Source organism: Octodon degus, unplaced genomic scaffold (assembly GCF_000260255.1).
Source record: "Octodon degus isolate 3935 unplaced genomic scaffold, OctDeg1.0 scaffold00003, whole genome shotgun sequence".
NCBI lineage: Eukaryota > Metazoa > Chordata > Mammalia > Rodentia > Octodontidae > Octodon > Octodon degus.
In genome coordinates, this window is record NW_004524579.1 from 22,602,673 (window position 1) to 22,620,408 (window position 17,736).

The 17,736-nt window shown below is 42.7% G+C and overlaps 1 protein-coding gene across 2 annotated transcripts in view; it reads left to right on the plus strand.

Moving 5' to 3' along the window:
* Positions 1-17,736, plus strand: part of Slc14a2 (solute carrier family 14 member 2) — a 450,415-nt gene that overhangs the window by 399,923 nt on the left and 32,756 nt on the right. For both annotated transcript variants that reach the window (XM_023714538.1, XM_004623616.2), the window contains 5 exons: positions 2,012-2,192; positions 3,173-3,362; positions 4,982-5,110; positions 11,461-11,653; positions 17,325-17,472. In XM_023714538.1, the coding sequence (XP_023570306.1) occupies positions 2,012-2,192; positions 3,173-3,362; positions 4,982-5,110; positions 11,461-11,653; positions 17,325-17,472 (841 nt within the window). The remainder of the gene's footprint in view (positions 1-2,011; positions 2,193-3,172; positions 3,363-4,981; positions 5,111-11,460; positions 11,654-17,324; positions 17,473-17,736) is intronic.

Sequence of the window (17,736 nt, forward strand, 5' to 3'; positions counted from 1 at the left end):
GAGAGAGAGAGAGAGAGAGAGAGAGAGAGAGAGAGAGAGAGAGAGAGAGAGCTTTCTATCCTTTATATTGTATGCAGCCTATCCACCCTAGGAAGTGTAGAACTCGCACCCTTAAAACCAGCACCACACACTCTAGATTCAGCCACCCCCTCTGAAAAGCCCACCCCCATGACTACATGAGACTTCATTCGTCCCAATGTGCCTGGCTTGGGTCTGGCTGCTGTGTTCAGCTTCTTCCTGCCGTAGCCCATGGAAGTGAACCCACTGTGCCCCTCTGGGAAGATGCTCTGCTCCTGGATTAGCTGGGTGGTTCTGGTCCCTAGCCTCTCTGCAGGGACTCCAGCTGCAGAGTTTCACACCAGGTCTGTATGCCAGGCCTCAGCTGGGTCCCGAGGGGCCTGCTGGGGGTGGCAGAGCGGAAGCTCTCCCCACACACACACACACACATGTCAGGCCTGGACTGGTCTGGAGGGGTCCCGAGAGCAGGGCAGGTGGTCTCACTTACACTCCAGGCCTAGGCTGGATCCGGGGAGGTCCAGCAGGTGGCAGAGTGGAAGCTCTTCCACATACACGTGGGCCCTGGGCTGGGTCTGGAGGGGTCCTGAAAGCAGTACATGAGACTTTAGAGGGATTTCTAGGCATAAGCCATAACATGAAACAAAACTGACTTTGAGTATTGATATTCAATGCTGTAACCTTGCTGAACTTATTCGTTACCTTCAGTGGGTCTTCTTTTAGACTGAAGAATTTCCAGTACAATAACACACACTGTCCACAAGTTGAGATAAGGTAACTTCTTTCTTCACAGTCTGGGTTATTTTCTTTTTCTTTTCTTTGCCCAATGTATGGGCTAGAAAATCTAGGATAATGTTGAATAGAAATGCCCACAGCAGACATTTTTGTCTTAATCATAGAGGAAAAGGAATTCAGTCTTTCACCAGTAAATGTGACATCAGTTATGGGTCTTTAGTAGATATTCTTTATCAAGTTGAATAACTTTTCTTTTATATCTAATTTATTGAGAGATCTGATGCTTTTCAAGTGCTCAATAACCACTTGTCCTTTTGGCTACCTGGTGAACACATAGCTTCAGAGCAAGGAGTCCTGGCCAAGAAGCCCACATACTGAGGGGAGTATGAACTTGGATGGGAAAACTCAATTTACGTTTGTTTTCACTGACTTCCATTGAACTCCAGCATTTACTTCAATTACAAAATTAAGCAGTGAACCACAGCCATACCAGCCAGTAGTACCTCAGTTTCTTTCCTTTTTTTTTTTTTTTTTTTTTTTTTTTGGTGGAACCGGGGATTGAACTCAGGTCCTTGTGCTTGCCAGGCAAGCGCTTATTCTACTGAGCTCTCTCCCCGGCCCCAGCACCTTAGTTTCTATCACTGTCCTAGACTGGGCTCCAGAAATCTGATCTTCAGATGGAGATTTGCAAATAAGCAAATAACTCATGTATACCGTTAGACTAGCACTGACAAGGAAGCAAAAGCAACAGGATTAGGGAGGAGACAGTGAGCTGTCATCCAGTCACAAAAAAAGGCCTCGGGGATCCCAGGGGGAGCTGTGCCGCAAGGATGGCCTTACGGGACTGCTCTGAGTTGGGGTGAGACAGTCCCATATGCTTACTCTTTTAAATTATAATATGTATTACAGCTAGCTCACATATATAGACCACAATTTTTTTAATATTGTGATGACTATATTTCATTATAATTGGTTGTGTTTGTACTCTTATTTATTTTGTACATCTGCAATATTGTTCTAAGTTTCCAAAGTGAGCTCATGACATGAAACGTTAAGAAGCCACACTATGAAGATTATGCAGTAATCCTGGGAAGGCCAGGGTCACACATGGTACCCTCTTTAAGTTATGGACATGCATCTCTTCCTTTGTACCATGATCCTTCGTCTGTATCAAAAGACCTGGCAGCCTCCTCTATTCTCAAATGCTCCTGCTCTCAAAAAGGTACGTTGTTTGATAGCTTCTCATGACTTCTCTTGCAAGGTTCTCCGACCATCTGATGAAGATAGTCACATTGTGAAAATCGAAAAGCCCAGTGAGAGGAGTAAAAGGAGAGAAAGTGAGGTCCCCCACCGGGGCCCTGCTGGCCAGAGAGGCTTCAGCCTCTTCCAAGCAGTGGGGTACCTCACAGGTGAAATGAAAGAATGCAGGGACTGGCTGAAAGGTAAGTAAATGCATGGGAAAGAAGCATGGGCCAGGCAAGAGACAGCCCCCCCACACACACACTACCTCCTCACTCTCCCTGGATAGAGGTTTCTGCAGATGGAAGTGGAGGAGCACAGCATCCATCCCTAAGTTGACTCCAAGAAGGCATAATATAGTCCATTAACCTGGAATTCCCACGGCTGTAGAACTGAATGCATCTCACTGACCTAAGTTCTGGGGAAATTGTCCATTCCTATGTGGAATAGACGTAGGACAACCACATGAGCAGCATAAAAGTCATTTCCAAACATGCTGAATGGTCAATCCTCCATTTGCTCCACAGCCACTTATTATGTGCCAAGAAACTATTGGCATTGCCCTCCCCAAGGTTTCAGAGTTCTTTCCTTTTAACTTTTCCCTGAACTGAACAAACAGCATCCCTTGCTGCCCCAGCTCACCCCCACCAGCACAGGTTGTCCTGGAAACCAAACTAGAGGAGCAGGCAGAATGTACGTCCCTTCTTCTACACCTGGCTTCCTCTGGGCCCTGATTCAATAATGATTTTCACAGCTGGACTAAAACAATTTCTTTGCCAGTTTCCTTTCTTCAGGCTACTTTCTTTGCTGCTCAGACTCTAGCCCTCAACTGAATCATACAGCACTACACAGAAAGAGTTGCGTTCCCTCCCTACTCCTTCCCTTAAACCAATAAATTTCCCTTGGAACTCGTGGGCTGCCTTGCCAGCCAAGCCAATGGCTGCAACTGAGTTAAATTGGTCTCGGCATGGTGCCTCAGTCTGTACAGCAAGAAGAACCACCCACTGCAGACGGGCTGCTGGGCCACTCTGAGATGAGCCAGGTGCCACCCCCAACCTGCCCAGGCGAGATGAGAGGAGAGGTCCTGACCCAGGCATCCTTGTGTGCCTTGCTTGCAAAGCCAAGCAGTGGTCCAGTAGGCAGCAGGCAGGACCCTGGTGATGGCTCTGTCTGTCTTTTGCAGATAAGCCCCTGGCCCTGCAGTTCATCGACTGGATCCTCAGGGGCACTGCGCAGGTTATGTTCGTCAACAACCCTCTCAGTGGCTTCATCATTGTTATAGGACTTCTGATCCAGAATCCCTGGTGGACAATTACTGGGGTTCTGGGGACAGTAGTCTCAACTTTAACTGCTCTTGCCTTAAGCCAGGACAGGTGAGTTCCTCTCTGCAGATCTCTTGGCAAGACATAGGAAGCAGAAAGGAGAAGCTTGTCCTTGGCAAGTCAGCCAGCCTTAGCCCAACAGCCAGCTGGTCTACTGAATGCCCACTTTAAGCAGGTCACTGATGGTCCCCCTTGAAATAAAGTGCTCTGAGCCACACCGCTGGGGGAGGGGCCAGTTCTGCTGGGATCAAGGCACTGGACAGTGCACATTCAGGTAGCAGTAACAACCAGCCTTTTGTAGAACTCAAAATTTCTTCAAACTTTGCTATATATTATTCCAACAGTCCCCAGATTTCCCTGATAGAGACCCTGGAGGTGATTATTAAGAAATACATTGTGGGCCGGGGAGATGGCTCAATGGAATATGCGCTTCCCTGGCAAGCACAAGGGCCTGAGTTCAATCCCCGGTTCTGTGCAAAAAAAAGAAGAAAAAAAAAAAAAGAAATATATTGTAAAGCTGGATATGATGGCATGTACCTATAATCCCAGGATTCTGGGAGCCTGAGGCAGAAGGATCATAAGTTAAACCTCAGCCTGGGCAACTTGGTGACTTTAGGAGACCTTAACTCAAAATTAAAATTAAAATTAAAAGGAATGGGCCCTGGGTTCGATCCCCAATATTATAAAATAAAAAGGGGCAGAGTACAGTTTCAGGCCAACTGCTCTCCTTCCCTCCTGTACATAGATATTCCCACTGAATGAATCTGAGAGAAGTATTTTTGACGAGGTCCTCTCAGAAGCTTCTGATGGCCAAAGACATTTGAGAAATAGAAACTAGATTAGCCCATATCTTACTATTTTTTCCATGTGGAAGCTTGAAGATCATAAATCAAATGTCAACAGCATTTTAAAATATTAAAACAATAGGACAAAACAAAGCCAACTAGAGCAATCCATATGCAGTACAGCTAAATATGATTGTGTGAAATTTTGCTTGATTTATGTTGGGATGCTATAACGGAGTCCTAGATCATAATATAAAAAATATTCCTTACAGTGGATTTCTCTCCTAAGACTTAAAAGTACCATCATGCCTTGCTGAGGACAGAGCCCAGGGTACCACAGTGGTCGCAGATGGGCTGTATCCTAAGAGCTTTTGGGGGCCTCCTCATGGGCACAGACACGCAGGGAAAGAAAGCAGCCCAACTTCAGCCATGGAGAACTGTACATAGTGCAATATGAAAACACTCCCTCTCCCTCCCTGCCTTCCTCCCTTCTCTCTCTCCCTTCTCCTGTGCCTTATACACACCCATACACACACACACACACACACACACACACACACACACACACCCTGTATCACACATTGAGACTTCTAAGAGATTTCCCTCTGAAATCCCCTGAAAATCAAAAGCAAAGAGCTTAGCCATAGATGAGTGCATAATTTACTTTACTCCTACTTCAGCAAAATAAATCAAGTGTGTGTGTGTGTGTGTGTGTGTGTGTGTGTGTAGCTATGTGACAGCTCAATACTCATGTGGTACGCCTTTTTGTAGTATTAGTGAAGGAATTATCTTAATTAGGCAAGTCATCTAAATTACTCCCGGGGTTGGGGGAAGGCCCAACAGGTGCCACCAAATTCCAATGAAAAGTACCCATGTCATCCTCAGGTCAGCCATCGCCTCAGGACTCTGTGGCTACAACGGCATGCTGGTGGGACTGCTGGTGGCCTTGTCCTCTGAGAAGTTAGACTACTACTGGTGGCTTCTGTTTCCTGTGGTCTTTACAACCATGGCCTGGTAAGGACGTCCTTCTCAGATTCATGGGCCCCCAAGATACTTGTGCTGTGCGGTCCAACATCTGCATAGAGGGGCTGGTTTGTATAGTAAGACACCATGAAAGCCCAAAAGACCACAAGTTTTTATTGGGTGGAGAATCCTCTTTGGGGGATAAATTTAATAACAAAGGCTAAAGTGTATTTAGCAGTTCCTATATGCTAAGCACAGTACCAAGCAGGGTGGGGTTGTTATGTTTGTCCTCAGTTTACAGAAGGAAAGACAAAGGTATGCAGAGATAAACTTGCCCCAGGTCACACTGTATAAAACTTTTAAACTGCATTTTCTTTTTCATTATGGGGAAAAAGAGAAAAAAAGTTAGTGCACTTGACACAGGAAAAATTCTGAAAAACCAAAAAAAAAAGTTAGTTTATTATATTTTATATTTTTGTTGTATTTTTTTCTTTTTTATTAATACAAGTTTATAATATATAATATTGATGTTTGACTGGAGGAGTTGGCTAGTGCGTATAACAGACCTTGCTTGTTTTCAATCCCTTCGCCTACCCTCTCCATCCTCCTCCCGTGATCCCCTCCCAATCTCCAGAGCCCACCTGCCCATTTCCTATCATCTTTCCTATACTTGATTCATTTGTTTATATTTTAGATTTCTCACATAGGAGAAAGCATGCAGTGTTGAACTTTCTGAGGAGTCTGTCTTGCTTTGCTTTGCATGGTGGCCTCAAGTTTTGGTGCAGGTTTTCTGAATCCAGAACCCGCACAATGAAGCCCCAGGCTGCATGGGAATCATTTATTGTGTGGTGTAACCAGAACCTAAGGGCTGAAAACTCCCTTGTAGTGGAATCAGAGCCTTCTGGTAACAGAGGACTATGTGTAAGGAATAGAACCTTTGAACTGGAAGCAGCAGTTGAGTTCTTACCCACAAAGGAAGGCGGCTAACAAATATTCCTTGAGGCCACCGAATGGGTGAGTGTTCACACTGAATGGGTGTGAGCATGCTCCTTAGTCCATCTGAGTTTACAGCAGGTCAGTGGCATGTCCAAGAGCCCGCTTCAGAGGGACCCCTTGCCCCAGCCTCTGACTGCATGAGTGTGTGCTGCTCTGTTCTCAACACTGCTCAGGCAGGGTGATTCATTCCTCTGCTCAGCAATAAATCAGACATGGAGATTTATTTTGAACATCCCTGAGAAGTAAACGTCTTTCTTTGGTTTCAGAGTGTGGAGTTACTAATTTAGCTTAAGCACTGTTTCATTACTTTTTAGTAGTGTTTGCAAATAAATTACTGTATCAAATAGTATTTTGTATTTTTTCTTGGGGTTTCTTCCTTTCTTCATGCATTGGGACAAAAAGGTAAGGCCACCATGTCTGTGGCTTTAATGCTACCCAAACATTTGTTCCCTGTGAGGATCAGAATTTGTCCTCCTTTGCATACATTTGGTTTATAACTACTCAGATTAAACCCATCAATACAGCCCCTCAGCCACATGGCACTGGGTGGCAGTTAGACTCAGTGCCCCCATGCCATTTTCCAACTTAACAGACAGGAACCATTGACACTTTTCCCTAGGCAGAGCTCTCTACCACGCTTCGGTACAGTCCTTAGTCCATCTGTGTGGTCTCTGAAATGCAATCCAGGCAGCGTTGGTTTTAACTGTGCCATTTTCCAGGTTATCCAGTGAACAAAGATTTGAGTGCCTGAGACTTTCGTTGGATACAGATTATCCTAGATACTGAGAATATGTGTGAACAGAGAAAGAACTCTGTTCTCTTGGAGCTTCCATTCTAGATAGAGACAGAGATTAAAAACTCATAAACTAATAAAAGGAGGTCATCTCAAGATACAATAAATATCTTCAAGTAAACAAAATGGCATCAATGAGACCAAGACTGATTGATTCTAGGCGTGGGTGATTAGGGAAGGCCACTTTACAAATGGGACGTTTGAGCTGTCACTTAACTGACAAGAAAACATCTGCCTGGTGAAGATCTGGATGAAGGGTGGTGTCACAGACCTTCCTACCTGGGGAAGAGTGATCTGTTCAAGAACTAGAGGCAGGACCAGTGAGGCTTGTGAATGAGCCACTGATAGAGGAGCAACAGAAGGTGGAGTCAGAGAGTGTTGATGAGGGCCAGCCTCATACATGCCGTAGATACAACAAGTCTTAGGATTTTTCTTACAACTAGTAAAAATAGGAAGCTGTTAAAGAGTTTTAAGCAGAGTTGTATATGGGTATAGTTTAAATTTAATTAAAGCCCTCTGCTTGCGTAGTAGAGAATGGATTTAGCTACCCCACAGCGTAGTTAGGAGTCTGCTATGATGACCCACAAAATGATGACAGGAGTTTGAAGTAGAGTGGTGTCTGTGAACATCAGCAGAAATGATTAGCTATGAGATATATTTTAAGAAAGACAGAAGCAACAGCACTTTCTGGAAGGCTAAGGATATTGAGGATAGGGTAAGAAAGTACAATGCATCCACATAATCTAAGCACCTAGGCTACAACAAATACCAAGAGAAACATATATTGGAGGCAGAGATTGGCTGCAATGCTTCCATTTAGATACTTTACATGTTAGACTTGCAAGCAGAGATGTTGAAAGGTAACAAGATGTGCAAATCTCAAACTTAGTGACACAGTCAAGATTTGAAAGGCAGGAACATATAGACAGTATTTTATCCAGAAAACTAAAGAATATCACACAAGAGGAAAGATTACAACAAAGAGAATAATCAAGATAGGGTTATAGGGTTTCCCAACATTTAGATGTCTAGCGGCAGAGGAGAAAAATCAGCAGAGGAAAGTAAAGGAGCAGATAAGAAGAAAACCAATAACGCTCAATGTCACAATAGCCCACCCAGGCAGTGAGAGAGATGAGCCTTAAGAAGATGAGGAATAGGGCTGGCCAGACAGCTCAGTGGATTAAAGCACCTGCTTAGGCAGACGCAGAAACCAGGGTTCAATCCCATTCAGCTCCACTGTTTCAGTCATGCCACAGCGATTGAAATTGGGCATGGTGGTGCTCGCCTGTAATCCCAGTACTTGGGAGGCTGAAGACAGGAGGATCACTACGAGTCCCATCTGAGTAGTGAGACACTGTAGACCTTGTTCTAAATACATCTTTTAAAAAGAGGATGAGAAATTACTGTGGCTATGTCAAAGTCAGTGTCACTGGTTCACTGGTGAACTGAACAGAGCTATTTCTGTGATGTAATGAGAACACACACCTGGCTGGAGCAGGATTAGGAATGACTTGTAGCAGGAAGCTGGGGATAGGGCCGGGGATTTAGCTCAGCCACACAGTGCCTGCCTGGCAAGTGTGAGGTCTGAGAACCAGAACCAAAAAAAAAGCTTGGGTTAAAAAAAAAAATGTGTGTGTATGTTACTGAGGATTGAACCCAGGATTTTCACATTAAGCTACAACTACAGCCCTTTTCAATTTTCAATTTTTTGAGACAAGTTCTTGCTAAGTCACTAAATTGCTCAGGCTGGGCTTGAACTTGCAATCCTCCTGCCTAAGTCTCCCTGAGTGTTGGGACTACAGGCACACACCACCTCATACAGCTGATTCACAGCCCTTTTGAGAAGTTTGCCATAAAAAAATAGTAGAGAAATGGAGAAACACCTGGTGTGGACACATGGTCAATGGGTGAGATCTTTAAAGGGAGGAGATAGCAAACATATTATAGACTGATGAGAATGAGATGCAGGAAAAAGAGAGATGGAAACAAGAAAAAGGGAATATTACAAAATTGAAATCATTGAGACTGATCAGATCCAAAAACCAGAGAAAATAATTAATTCAATAAGGAACAGGGATGCTTCCATCAAATGAAAGAGGTAAAGAGGCAGAGCATATAGGAATAAAGTAGACAAAGTGTGGATTTTTATGATCAGGAAAATGAAACATTTCTCATCTTGTCACTTCTGTTTTTTAATGAAGTAAAACCTGGTTGTTGGCTAAAATAAAAAGGAAGCAGACAGTAAAAATTTGAAGAGAAATGTGAAAATATGAAATGGTTCTCAGCATCTTGGAGACTCCATGTGCTGGGGATGTGCAGTAGTGTTTTCAGGCAGTTCTAAACGTACATGAGATGAATGGTCATTAAATAAAGGTAGACCAGTTGTCCAGATCATGTGATATCATGTTTGGTGTAGCCCCTAAGTGTGGACTCTGTGAAGTGCTAGGTATGTAGGGTGGTTGATCCCTCCCAGAGAAGAGAAAGTAAGAGAAATTAACATTTCTCACTCAGCTAGCAAGTACAGCAGTTATGACTGGCATTCAGCTCCACCTGTATCCAAAATTCATGCTCTTTCCAAGGATGAGGCTAGGAATACAGATGGTATAAGCAACTGAAGTTCCAGCACTGGGGAGGCTGAGACAGGAGGCTCACCAGTTCTCAGGGTAACACTTAGTGTCTTCGCTGAGCCAAAGCCTGCGCATGACCTGCATGGCACAGCAGCCTCCTCCTAGAAGGTTCTACTCCTAAAATGTTCTCATAACCCAGGATAGTAGCTGTTCTATGTCTTAATGACCCAGAGGCAAGAGGCAGCTTGTTTGCTTTAGGCACTGAGTCCTAGTCCCACCTCTACATATTTGATCAATTTCCTAGCTTCTGTGACTCCCAACATATCCCCTTTATTGTTTTGTTTTGTCAGAAATGGGTGTTCCACTGCAGTTAGAGAAGCTGTATTTTGAGAAGTCTTTAAAGGACCTTTTCATACTTGATGCCAGTCCAAAGATTTTAGGTACTTGAATTCAGCAAAATAGCCCAATACAGTCCAATAGTCCATAATGGTAGTGAGTTATCAGCACAACTGGCAATTGTCAGAAGTTGTTTACTTGAGCCTTTTACAGCTCAGCATATTAATATAGCTTGACTTTTTATACATTGTGGTTATATTTTTTAGCTGGATGGTTAAGACCAAGTCCTGAGATAAGCATCCTGTATGGTTAAAGACAGCTATTAGTCACTAGGCAACCTCGTGTCACATGTTACTAACTTTGCAAAAATATAAATAAAAGACCATTTCATTGTGAATATATATATATATATATATATATTCACTATATATATATATGATAGTTAGGATAGATATACAGCTACTTTCTCTTAGTTCATTAAGAACAAAGTTTTGTTGTTTACATGAGATATCATGTCTGTATCTTATCTTCTGAATAACTACAATGAAGACAACAATATGCAATGTATTAATTATTGTAACTATCTACTAACCTGTTTTGAAACTGTCTCATTACTATTTTATCCTTTTTTCATTAAAATGAATTTTAAAAATGACCCAGAGGCTATAATTTCATTTTGTAATAATCACATTTTAATTACTTTTCTCAGCTTAAGAAACAAAAAAATATTTAAATTGCTAAGTGTGATCAAAAGATGCAAAGAATGTTTAAATTAAAATTTTGTGACACTAATGCCCTTCAAAATATTCCTTCTTGCATTGAACATACTTATCCCATCATTCTTGCCACTTTCTGAAGCAGTTCTAGAAGTTCTTTTTCATGAATAGCTGCCTCGATGTTCTGAATTGATTAAAAATGTTTATAGCAATTTCTGTCACGTAAAATCATTATAACGTGTCCTTATTCACTGGATCTGGCACCATGAAACTTTTGGCTCTTCTCCAAAGTTAAAATGACCACGAAAGGGGGACTAGAGAGATAGCGCAGCATTCTAAGTGCCTGCCTGGCAAGTGTAAGGACCCGAGTTCCACAAGCCATGCAGGCCCTGAAACCAGGAGTGGCGATGCACACCTGTAATCCCAGCACTGGGGAGGCTGAGACAGGAGGGCCGCCATGAGTCTGAACTGCATAGCAAGACACTGTATCGAATAAATAAATAATTTTTTAAAAAATATTTTTAAATGACCACAAAAGGTAAGAACTTTGAGTTCATTCATGACATCAAAGCAATCATGGCAGCACAGCCAGCGACATGACCAAGAACTTGCAAAAATGCTTCAGAAAGTGACAAGGACAATGAGTTAAGTGTTTTAAGTAACACAGAATGCATTGATGAGAATTAATGGCAATACGTCTTTTACTATAATTTTTTATTTCAGCAGTCACAATGCTTTCTGATCATACCTCATTTTATATGGTGTTCTCTACAGAATGTTTTATTTTTTAAATTTATTTCCCAAAGGCATAAGTTCATATTGAACATCTTATTTCCAAACCCAGATCAGAGGACCACTGGACTCTCAAGGAAGTCAGAAATAAATATAACAAGGAGAGGGATGGTGGGTGGTACAATGGTCACCACTAACACCACTAGTTGGTATCCACCGAAGTTCAACCTAAATGATTGACCTTAACCTCTTCATCTTCAGCCCAGTTGTTTCTAGCGCCTTGAGTTCCATCCTCAGCAAGTGGGACCTACCAGTCTTCACACTGCCCTTCAACATTACACTGACCCTGTACCTGGCAGCCACAGGCCATTACAACCTCTTCTTCCCTACAACACTGGTGGAACCTATGTCTTCAGTACCAAATATCACTTGGACAGAGATTGAAATGCCCTTGGTAAGTAACCTAAGGGTGATGTGTTGAGGTCCTTAGATTCCACTAGATTCCCCTAGAGTCTCACTGATCAGCTTATAGGTTGCCAAGCCTCTTGGTTTCACTAGAAACCTCTCTACCAAATGATGAGCTTCAGCAGAGACCAGAAAAGCTTAGTGCTACATCTGCACTGCCTCTCAGCAAGTATCTACCAACTATCTAAAATGTGCTGGACACATTCTCATTGCTGACAAATGCAGGAACTAAGACAACAATATCCCTGCCCTCATGAAACATATACTTATGTAGGAAAACAGACACCATGCAGGTGAACAGATACTAGATGTTAAGTTGACAGTTGCAGAAAAAAATTATTTAACAGGAAAAATTTGATAAAGGGGCCAGAGACTAAAATAAATGTTTAAAATTAAGGTTTTAATGTATCAATAGAAGACAGAAGGCCAATTTTCATGAACTCCATATATCAGTTGTTGTCAAGAAACTATTGCTCCTTGCAGATATGAGGCAATGTCTTGAGATAATTTTCATTGTTAAAACTAGAAAGGTATTACACGTATCTAGTAAGCAGAAGGCAGAGGAGCCCCAAACATCCTACAGCTCATGGGACAGGTTCCTTCTGCCATGAGGAAAAAATTAGACAGTCTAAAATGTCAACTGTCAAAGTTGAGAAACTGGGCTCTAATGATACTATCAAAAATGTACATATTTATTCTACTGAACTTAGATATCAAGAATAAAAGCATGTAAGAAAACCTTAATGTAGGAATAAGTTTATAGAATTATTCTGGCCTTCATAACACAGAAATAACTGATAGCTAAATCAAGCTTATCAAAGACTCTGTTGCAAGCCCTTATTCCATTACTTCATTTCAGTATCATTATCCTATTTTATAGCTAAGAAGACAAAGACACAGAAAGAATCAGTTGCCCTACATAGGTGGTGGCAAACCACTGGCACATATACTATAGTGCCTTTCTATTACATTGAAAGCTCTAAAAGGTTCACCACCACTGCCCTTGATCAAGCTGTAGCTAATCCGTGTGGTTAATACCCGGGCAACTAAACTTTGAACCATCACAGTCTAGTCTAAGGCAGAACATGTGCCCTCTGTTTGATCCCAGTGAGATAAAATCACTAATTAAAGCAGCAGGCCACTTCAGCAGGTACCTTTAAGCCTTGGAGTATGTATTCTTTATATGCCTGGGAAAGTCATCCCCCTTTGTCTTTCACCCATTGCCTTAGCTCTGCTTTCTAGGGTGATTCAGAATATCACTTCTGTGACTGTCTTCTGAAAATTTGAGAACATATCCCACATCCTCAACTATTGTTTGTCTGAAAGGACTTTTAAGCCCTTGCCACCCAGCCCCACTGGTTGTCTCTGTGTACCTGGACCTCAGTGTGGCCCTCTGTTGGCAATGATCTCCAGAACCCCCGCTCAGGAGTCCTTCAAGGAAACCCAAGTTGTAACTCTAAACCTCTCAAGAAGGAAATGCTCCTCCACTTCAGATGGAAATGCCAGTGCAAATAGTGCAAAGGCTTGTTAAGTTTTTGTCTTTTTAAGTTTTATCTTTTTTTATTTACACATGTGGGTCTGGCTTATTTCACTTATGAGTATATCTTCAAGTTGCATCCACTTATATAGGAAGCCTTCGAGTTTATTTTTCTTTGTAGCTGAGTAGTACTCCATTGTATAAAAACACCACATCTTTTTCATCCATTTCTCAGGTGATGGGCATTTTGGTTGTTTCTAAGATTTGACTATCACAAATTGTGCTGCTACAAACATAGGCGCACATATATCACTATGACGTGATGTTTTCAGTACTTTTGGGAAAATTCCCAGAAGGAGGATAGCTGAATTGAATGGGATTTCCAGTCCTAATGTTTTGAGGAGTCTCCACACTGATTTCCATAATGGTTGCAACCGTCTATATTCATATATACAAAATAGTTAGGAGAGATATACAGCTACTTTTTCCCAGTTTAATGAGAAGAAAGGTCTGTACCAATACTGTTTAGACAAGATTTCATGTCTTGTTTAAGTTTTATCTTGGGATGGGGGCTGGCCTACAGTGGGATCAGAGGCAGGGTTAAGGCTTAAACCCAAAAAACTAGAAAGGACAGAGCTCCTCTCTCTGGTAGAAAACTACTGGGGAAGGAGCAAGGACAAAAATTTAACACATGGGTTGGGAGAGATAGCTCAGTAGAATAAGCACTTGCCTGACAAGCACAGGGTCCTGAGTTCAATCCCTGGTACCACAAAAGAAAAAAAATTGACACAATCATAAAGAATCAGCCCTATGGCAACTAGGAAAATTGACCTGGGGTACACAGACCCATTGTCTCTGATCTCTACCCAAAGGACATTGTCCAAGTGCCAACCACATTTAATGTGACCAGCAACAAAGGTTCACCAAGTCTCCAACCCAAATTGTGAGAGTGGACAGCCCAGTGCCCAGGAGCCAGTGTGGTATGGGTCCCAGAGAAGAAACACTTCTCATTATCTCCAAAATAAGTAATTGGAAAGTAGCTGATCTGAGTTCTGGCTACCTCAGGCTTACTCTCTCACCTCCACGCCAGCCAGCTTTCTGACAACTAGTATGACTCTCTTGCACACTATCTAGGTCTGAGTTTTGAAAACTCAATGCCATTTTACTCTTTCTCTAAAACAAGTGGAGGGAGTTCCTTTCTGTTCAGCCAGCTTGTTGTTTATCCTGGGAATCATAAGGAGGACAGAGGAAGCAGGGTGCTCAGTAAATTTCCACCACACACCTGACTGCCCTTCACCCTGGGGTGTCAGCTGCCACCTATCACCCCAGTGCACAGTTCACCAGACAAAATATGGATCCCGGCAGAGGAGCTTCATTCTGAAGCCAGGCTCCAGTCCAAGGCCACTTGTTCCCTCATTCCTCTCATTCTTGCCTGCTTGGGCTTACAACCCACATTCTGGGATGGACAGGTGGAAGCTGGACTCCCTTAGCATTCCGCATTCCTCAGATGTTGGCAAATTGTGAGAGATTTGTTAAGTGGATGTCCAGCCTGTTCCCCACAAGTAAGCTCAGTTCCCTAGACTGGTACAAAGTGTTTTCTGTGTTCCTATAAACTAAGACAGGGCCCTACCCTGCCATTCATTTCACAAGATTATAGACTCTGGTCCTAATAGTGTATGGTTACTGAAAGTCACCCATTTGGAAACAAAGATGAGCAAGGATGGAAAACCCCCTGGGTTTCCTCAAACACTTTTCCCTCAAGAAATCACACTGATACCAGAGTCAAATCCTGTTGTTTTATGTGTAAGATGTTTGATATCCAGACAGATAGTGAGGTTAAACTCAACTGCCTATGTTGTAGGATAAGAATAAATAAGCCTCTCTTCTGGAGGGTTAACAACATAAGTTTGCAGACCAAAAATTAGAGAAAAAGAAGGGCTGCAAGACAGCCATTTTGGCCCTAGCCTTTCAAGGTCAGTGAAGACTCAGGACATAGGAGAATGTGTACTGTAACATCATGCAATTCAGTTGTGTCCCAAATTTTCTGATCAAGGAGATTACAGGGCCACAGAGGAAAATGAACAATGATGTAGAGTGTGCCTAAGGAGAGTCACATGGAGAGAAAATATTCTCTCAGGCTTTCACAGAAAGCAAACTGGTCAAGCAATGGCCGTGACTCATCCACATGGCTGACACTGACAAAGGATCTACAAACTGCGGTACAGGGTTTCAGGATAAATCTTGAGGGGATTTGACTGAACTTACCAGATACAAAAGTTACATTTTTTGTTATATAGGTCTTGCTTTATCTTGGTCTTAACCATCCAGCAGAAAAGTATGAAAACAAAGTATAAAAAATAAAGCCATATTAATAGGCTGAGCTGTAAAAGGCTCAGGTCAACAACTTTGGACATTGCCAGTCTTACAGAAAACCCACTACTATTATGGGCTACTGGATTATATTGAGATATTTTGCTGAATTCATGCATCTACAGTATTTAAATGACAATGGAATGCCCCTCTCTGACAAAACTAACCAAAAAAGTGGGATAGAAATGAACGACCATTTTGTATCGGCATATTCAAAATAGTTAGGATAGATATACAGCTCCATTCTCTTAATTCAATGAATAAAGAGGTTTGTTCTAATAGTGTTTGAGACAGGATATCATGTCTGCATCTTGTACAATGAATAACCACTAAGACAACAATACGCAATGTATTAATTATTGAAAATGTTCTAGTAGTAATCGATTGTGAAACTGTCTCATTGCTATTTGTTTCTCAATAAAATTATTTAAAAAAAAAACCCTGCTGTTAAAAAGAACAAAATGTCATCTAAGAGGGGCTATGTTTTTAGCTCCCCATATCTACAGCTGATTATACCTAATCAAGTGGGTCAGTTTATAATCTAACCCTTTAGGTCTCATCCAAATCCCCCTAACCTAACCTACCTAATCTGATCCAAACTCTGTGATACATCAGATTCACCTAGTCCCAGAGAGATGTCCCATACCTATCAGATTAGATTGTGCATAGAGGAGCCAGACCTCAGTACATTTTCTAAAGTTCCCTACATGATCACAATATACAGCAGGGTTTGGGAACCACAAGGCTAATCAATATATGTTTACTAAGCATTCATTGTGTCTCCAGATATAAAGAGCCTTATTCCCTTAAGAGCCATAAGACTCAGTGATAGAGAAAAAACTAAATATTTTAAAGTTAGAAGGTCATGTGCCACACCAGGTGCCTTGTGTTACAGAAGAGAGCACAACAGCCTGGATGAAGAGGTGGCATATTTATGGCTACACAAGAAGTTGAGCATAACCTCCCTCAACACCAGAGCCCTGACCTCACAACCCACAGCTCTCACTATTCTACTTTTCTTATTCTTTGCCCTTAAGGGTTCAAAACATATGGACAATTAAGCCTGACCAAAAAGACCACCTGTCATCACCTCCAAGTCAATCCCCTCCAATTCTAGCACCACCAAGTCACTCTGAGGCTCAGTGTTGGCCTGACTTCATGCCATCTTCCATATTGTCCACACAGTGCTCTTCCACAAGGCGAAATGATCCTCAGAAGCAGGAAAAATGCCTTCTTCTTCCTCAAGGCCCACAAGCTTCAGAGCATCACTGAGCTTAGGAAAGGACAGCACCCACCAACAGGGATGTGTCAGTGGTGGAGACAGACTGAGGGTAGTAAAGACCTTAGACCTGAGCAGTGGCATTCAGAGAATTTAAGCTCATTGCATTTGGCACAATGATCCATCACAATGGCCTTGAATATTTCTAAGATTTCTAGAAATTTAGATGAGGCCCAGAGGAAATCTTCTAATGTCCTGAGAATCTCAAAAGCAGTGTAAGGAAGAGAAGCTTTCTAGGCTCTTCAAAGCTTCTCCTCTCAGAGGTAAACCCCATGCTTCTCAGAAGCACCTGGGCCCAGGGCCATGTTCTTCCCTCCCTGACTGTGTGAGGGATACTAGATGCCTAGTAGGCATAGGGAAGGGGGGAGCTATTTGTCTCTGCCTACGAGCTCTCTATCTTCTCTCACACTGGAGGGCATTGTCATCCTCCCGTTCCACTCATTAGTTTCTAGCAGTGACTCAGTCCTGGCCCTGGGGCTGGTCTTTGCATCATCAGCCTACATTCCAGTGACTTGGATTTTGTTCACTTTGCAGCTGTTACAAGCCATCCCTGCCGGGGTGGGTCAGGTGTATGGCTGTGACAATCCCTGGACTGGCGGCCTAATCCTGGTGGCTCTATTCATCTACTCACCACTCATCTGCTTGCATGCAGCCATTGGGTCAATTGTGGGGATGCTGGCAGGTAGGACAGAGATCCCAGTCTTCCGGGAGGTGCTTGGGATAGCGCTCCTAAGTCACTCTCCTGGTACATGACGATACCCTAGATGTATTCTCTTCGCTGAAGTTTCAAGGCACTATTGGGGGTGGGACCTATTTTTCTCTTTCTTGAGCCTCCTGAGGGAGCAGGCTGCAGGAGCTGCAGGTCATTCTAGGTACTGAGCCCTTCAACTAAGGGTAGAGGAGGGTAAGCAGTGGGGGAGAGGAGAAGAAATCACCATGCTAAAGT